Source organism: Botrytis porri (assembly GCF_014898465.1).
Source record: "Botrytis porri strain MUCL 3234 chromosome Unknown BPOR_006, whole genome shotgun sequence".
NCBI lineage: Eukaryota > Fungi > Ascomycota > Leotiomycetes > Helotiales > Sclerotiniaceae > Botrytis > Botrytis porri.
Genome location: NW_024066080.1, coordinates 637,030 through 643,522, shown reverse-complemented (window position 1 = coordinate 643,522; position 6,493 = coordinate 637,030). Strand labels below are relative to the sequence as shown.

Below are 6,493 nucleotides of genomic sequence, written 5' to 3'. Positions count from 1 at the left end.
ATGGTGTTACGACGGCATCCAATATACCGCGTCACATGGTCAGGAAGTCACGTGATGGACCTAGAGGATCTAGGGGATCGAAGAATAAACATCTAGATCCATAGGATCCAGAGGATCCAGACAAGACAGAACTGTAGGTTCTGCAGAGCAGGAAGGTCTATATAAGAGAACAGATTTCATTACAATGTAGAGCTTCGTGCTCAAGAACAATCATTAGTTTCATTACTATAGTTACGAGAATTGCAACCAGTTACCAACCTTATTGAATTCCTACTTGAAGTCTAGTCTAAACCACCTCGAGAGATCTCTAGACACTTCCACGTGACCCTAGAGGCAGCTCCCGTAACAAATGGATTACTAGACTACTCGATTACTAGATTACTAAACTATTGAAATGAGTTGAAAGAGTTTAGATGAGTTGGGAGAAGTGAGGTGAGTTGTATTATATCAAATTGAATTGAATTAAATTGTATTATATTGGGTTCGAATGAGTAGTATGAAAGGAAGGAAGCTATTATAGCTAGTATTTTTAATTGTTGTTTTGAGGGTTTGAGAGATGAAATTGAGGATGAGAGATGAAGGAGGTAAGTGTAGAGATATAGAGAGATATAGAGAGATATAGAGAGATATAGAGAGATATAGAGAGATATAGAGAGATATAGAGAGATATAGAGAGATATAGAGAGATATAGAGAGATATAGAGAGATATAGAAAGATATAATCTTTAAATTGAATAAATAGTTATATTCGAGTAGAAATATAAATATTAATATAAAGACATAAAGAAAGTTAATTTTTAGATTAAATAGATGATTATATATATAATATATTTATCTACAGAGTTGATATTTTGCTATGAGTGTCTAGAGAGGTAGGTAGGGAGGTAGGTAAGGGAGTATAAGAATGAGATGAGATAGAATCGCATGATGAGCTGGGTAATGATTAGTATATAGGAAAAGTGATTGGTGTATAGATAGGTATCTATTTTGTATTTAGGTAGGTCTCTTCGTTGTATTGTATAGATAGTATAGAGATAGATAGATAAATAACTATCAAATGAGAATTTCACTTTATAAGATCGTGTTAGAGATGACTTGATATCGAGATATCTCGCTAGCTGGATATACTCGGTATATTGGTAGGTTCGTATGTTCGGACGTACATGGTGGCACGAGGTAAGTTGTACATGTACATGTACGTGTACTTGGCTGTACGTGTACCTGGGATATGTGTATGCATGTATGTTTTTTGGTCTTGGAGCAGTATGTGGTTGAGGAGTGAGATGGGATGGATGGAATGCGAGGGAATGAGAGTGGGTTGGTTGTATGGATTGTAAGGTTAATGTGATTATCACTTTGGGATAGAGATAAATAGCTGGTAGTACCTAATCTACTCGTAGACGTTCTTTGAATTATACTCCGTGCACAAGAAGCGGGAGATACCTAGGATGTGGTATTTTGAGATTTCCCCAGATTTCTCCTCTCGTCTCATTCATTCAATGATATGTAGATTGATATGTAGATTGATATGTAGATTGATGAATAATTGTGTTTGATTGTAATTTCCCATGAGGAATACTGGCGATACACAAAGGTTATTTATTATAGTAAGACTACTTCCACCAGTGTTTGTTGGATTTAACGGTTTCTTTGTATCAAAGTGTATTTATACCTTGGACCTTGTAAAGTATTAACAAAGTAGAGAATTGCTAATGAGTACTCTGTAAATGTGATATTTATATTTGCTGGTAACTTATTTATTATACCTAGTATTTATTAATATATCTTTCATCAAATCCCAGCACCGTGGTACTCTATTATCAGAGTGGATTGCGGACTGAATCCATTTGAAGATTATATTATTATCTTGACATTTTACCTGGTTTCTGGTGTATCCAGGTATCCAGGTATCCAGGTACCTACCCAAATACCCAATCTCGAGCCAATTACCTACCCAAATACCCCACGAACCGACCGCAAAAACGATGTCATGGGAGAGGAAATGCTGATCCAAGCTAATTAACTCCCAGTCAGTCTCAACTCAACTCAGCTCAACTCAACTCAACTCAATTCAATTCAACCTCAACTCATCTCCTATTGTACCTTTCCAACGGTTGACATTTCATTCCAATATCGAAACACTTACAAATCATCATACTACCCAGGTATTCATTGTCTGGTCATATTACAAACTCAACTACCTACCTACCTACCTACCTACCACTTCTCGAGGGCGATGCAAACAAGTAAAGCAACCTAACAAACACATCAGAGCAAGAACGATAAATTCACACAGCAAACGATCCTTCTTCTTTCCTTCGATAACAACCGTCGGTCTCTTCTCGAGACACTTTCATTTAAATCAAACAAACTGGCAGGAAATAAGAGGAGGAGCTTTTCCTCCCAAGGAGGTCTGCTCAACAGAATGTTTGGCAGCTCAAGTTCCCCACCAAAAGATTCATCCTTAGCTTCCACCACAACTCCTCCCACCTCTTCCGAATCTAGCGCCGATTCATCAACCGCTCTCAATAATCCAGGCGATGCATCAACCGCTTTAAGAGCACTCGATGGTGAGACTGGCACATCCGAAAAACGCAGCGGCAATGGTAGTCCGCCAGGTCGCGCAATTCCCGGCGATGGTTCTGGAGAGAAGAAACGCCGGAGTAGCGGGGTCGGCGGTAAAGCCAGCTCGTTTCTGGCCAGTGCGAAGAATTCATTGCACTTCAGTCAGAGTCCTAATTCTTCCGGATTCATGTCTGGTGGCCGTTCGAACGACGTAGTGCAAACGCCCTTGCAGAAGTTGGGAAAACAAGATCCGGCCTTGACGGTTCCCCAAGGTCAGCATAATAATTCGGCGGGAGAATCTCGTCCCGGCCCTAGATCGACTTTCAAAGTCGGCGTTTGGGAAGACAAAAATAAGAAATGTCGTCGCACGATGGAGGATACTCATGCTTTCCTGTATAACTTCTTACATACACCTGCACCTGTGGTGGGAGCCGATTCGAGCTCAAAGTCGGAAAAGTCAGATAAAGTCGCAAGTGATTCATCAGATAGTCTTGCTCGGCCGGTATCCGCACAATCCATGTTGGAGACAGACAATGGTTACTTCGCAATCTTCGATGGTCACGCAGGTACATTTGCTGCAGATTGGTGTGGAAAGAAACTACATCTCATTTTGGAGGAGACTATACGAAAGAATCCGAATACCCCGATTCCAGAACTTCTCGATCAAACCTTTACAACTGTCGATGCACAGTTGGAAAAATTACCCTTGAAAAACAGTGGTTGTACTGCCGTGACAGCAGTTCTTCGTTGGGAGGATAGGATACCAAACGCTTCATCTGCTACGGGCTCTACAGCTATTGCACCTGCGACCGCTGCTGCTGTTAAAGCTGCTGAAGAAACACCAAAGACTGAAGATGGCAGTGCGTCACAACAGCCAAAGGCCGTTTTGAATGCCCCTACTGGAGATGTTCAAGCAAAACTTAAAAGCACTTCCACTCGTGCCAGAGTTTTGTATACAGCTAATGTTGGAGATGCACGTATTGTATTGTGTCGTAATGGCAAAGCCTTACGTCTATCTTACGATCATAAGGGTAGTGATGAGAACGAAGGAAAACGTGTTGCAAATGCAGGTGGTTTGATTCTCAATAATCGTGTCAATGGCGTTTTGGCAGTTACTCGTGCCCTGGGAGATGCGTATATGAAAGACTTGGTTACAGGCCATCCATATACGACTGAAACTGTCATACAACCTGATAGCGATGAATTCATTATTTTGGCTTGTGATGGTGTAAGTATCTTTGCAATTGCTTGTAGAGAGTTTTACTAATCAGATTATATAGTTGTGGGATGTCTGTTCAGATCAAGAAGCAGTTGATCTCGTTCGTCATCAACAAGATCCTGTTGCCGCAGCTAAACAACTTGTCGAATATGCCCTCGCTCGCTTCAGTACGGATAATTTGTCTTGTATGATTGTTCGATTTAATCGACCACTTCTTGTTGCAACGGCAAAAGATTCTCATGCAGCTATTGGCGTTGAAGGTGATGGCAATATGGGACTCGGTACACTATCCGAGGCAGATAAAATTGTTTCAGAATCTCAGCAAAAAGTTAAAGATGGAGCATCAAATCTCGGTGTGAGTGGTAGCAATAGTGGTGCAGGACATGATCCTAAATTTGATGGAGCCGTAGAGGATGATGAAGATGAAGAGAAACCTCGGATGGAGAGTGTAGTTGAAGAGGAACCTCAATCTATCGAGGGTGATTCATCGGCTCCGGAAATAAATTTCAATGCTGTGGAGAAGGCAAAGACGGAGGAGACGGCTGCAAATTTGCATTTACCGGCTGGAGCTGAGAAATAATGTTTTTTACTTGTGTATATTTTGAGTGGAAGGGGTAGTGCGGGGAGCGGTCTTTTTTCTTTTCTTTGCGGTTTGCTGAGTGATTATTTGGGTTTATTTTGGGAGGTCGAGAGGGGTGGAAGGGGTGGATGGATGGATGGATGGATGGATGATGGCTTGATGAAATTTATCTAAGTTATGGTTCTGTGAAATGGGTAGAGGGATTTGGGGAAGGATGGATGGAAGAAGTTTTTAACTGACAAGTGGGTGCTATGAATATGAATATGGATGTGGGGGGTTGGCGGGGTCGGCAAGGGGAAGGGGTAGGTGCATATTAAATTACGCGAAGTACCTAAGCAATGATACGCAGTGTAGCGTACTATACCGTACAATGTATGAATGTTTGCATGCTTGATATGAATTGAATTGAAATGATTGGGATGGGATGGATTGAAAGTTATTGGTCTTTTATGGTTTTCATGGGTTTTTCTTATAGTGTGGTTATATTTATGTGTGTGTGTGTCTCGATATCTTATAACATTACAAAGAATTCCTGTATATGAATTTAGGGGTGAGTGAACTTGCTGGTATTTCGGAGCGTATAATATTTCCTATAAAATTGTTAAGACTATATAATATAATTATGATAGGAAAGTTGTATTTAATTAACTATACTCCTTATGAGAATCGATTATAAGATTTAGTATATTTTGTATAGAGATTTACAGTTACTATATATAGATAATAGTCGATGATCTAAATTATATTAAAATTCATTCTCAAAACGAATGGATTTAAATATAATCATATCTGAATTTATCATATATATTAATAGAATTCCATTAAGTTCTAGCTATAGATTTCACAAAAATGAATAGTTTATTTTTAGGATTTTTATTAATTATACTATATAGTTTTTGAATATAGTAATTTAGAAATTCTCGAATTTACTAGGAAAATAAGCGAAATTTAAAGAACTTTTATCAGAGTTTATTTTAATCATGAAATACTAATTCTATAATTTATATTAGAGCTGAAAAATTAAGAAATGTAGTTCTTTAATATATAAATGATTTATTTGAAAAGTTTTAATTAAAAATATGATTATGAATATTAATATATTATTATATGTGTCACGATATACACGTGATCGCATCCGATTGGACTAGTACGGTACTAAGCTTCGAGCCGATCGTATATATAGCTCTATAGTATACTCTCTTTAGCTCTGTAGCTTTTAATTCTAAGATTGATCTCTTAATGTTTGTTGGGTTCGTTATAATATGAGATATATTAAATCGCTATTTTTTAGTATGATTAAGATAAGTAGTTATTATGTATACTCTAGTACTATAGAAACATCTATTATTATTCGTTGATGTTAAATTCTTTATATTTTTTAATTTAGATGTTAGTATTTTATTTGTATAGTATATAGAATTTAAAAGATAATCTAATTAAAGTATATTTTTTATTTATTCTTCTTTTTCTTTATTTATATTACTTTTAAAAACTATTAATACTATATATAACGTAGTTTATTAGTGGGTCGGTTATATCAATGAACCGACTACTTTTATCTCAAATTATTATTCTATATTTAATATATGTTTTCTTTATAATTAATTATAAAAATTCATTGTAAAGAAGTATATATAATTTTAATTATTCAAGCTATTGAATTAAATAAAAAATTATTAATTCAAAAGATAGCTTAGCTTTATTATATATCTTGAATTATATTGAGTAATAGAATTCAAGGTAAACTTAATATAATTAAAAATTGATTAAAAAGTTATAATTTAATTGAATTAAAAAAGGAAGTATTTATTTAATATATTTTTGATATAGATTTGAAAGATTTTTTATTTAAATTTAAAAATATAAAAGATATAGCAAATTATATTCTTGAATTAAAAGATGTGAAATGTATCGAGAAGCTTTGTGTTACGGGAGCTGCCTCTAGGGTCACGTGGAAGTGTCTAGAGATCTCTCGAGGTGGTTTAGACTAGACTTCAAGTAGGAATTCAATAAGGTTGTAACTGGTTGCAATTCTCGTAACTATAGTATGAAACTAATGATTGATCTTGAGCACGAAGCTCTACATTGTAATGAAACCCATTCCCTTATATAGACCTTCGTTCCTTGTT

The 6,493-nt window shown here is 36.5% G+C and overlaps 1 protein-coding gene across 1 annotated transcript; it reads left to right on the top strand.

Moving 5' to 3' along the window:
* Positions 1 to 2,425: 2,425 nt before the first annotated feature.
* On the top strand, positions 2,426 to 4,364 carry EAF01_004730 (uncharacterized protein; the record flags this gene model as incomplete). The annotated part of the gene is made up of 2 exons (XM_038912984.1): positions 2,426 to 3,793; positions 3,846 to 4,364. The coding sequence occupies 2 exons, from the start codon at positions 2,426 to 2,428 to the stop codon at positions 4,362 to 4,364; spliced, it is 1,887 nt and encodes a 628-aa protein (XP_038771070.1).
* Between the last annotated feature and the right edge of the window lie 2,129 nt (positions 4,365 to 6,493).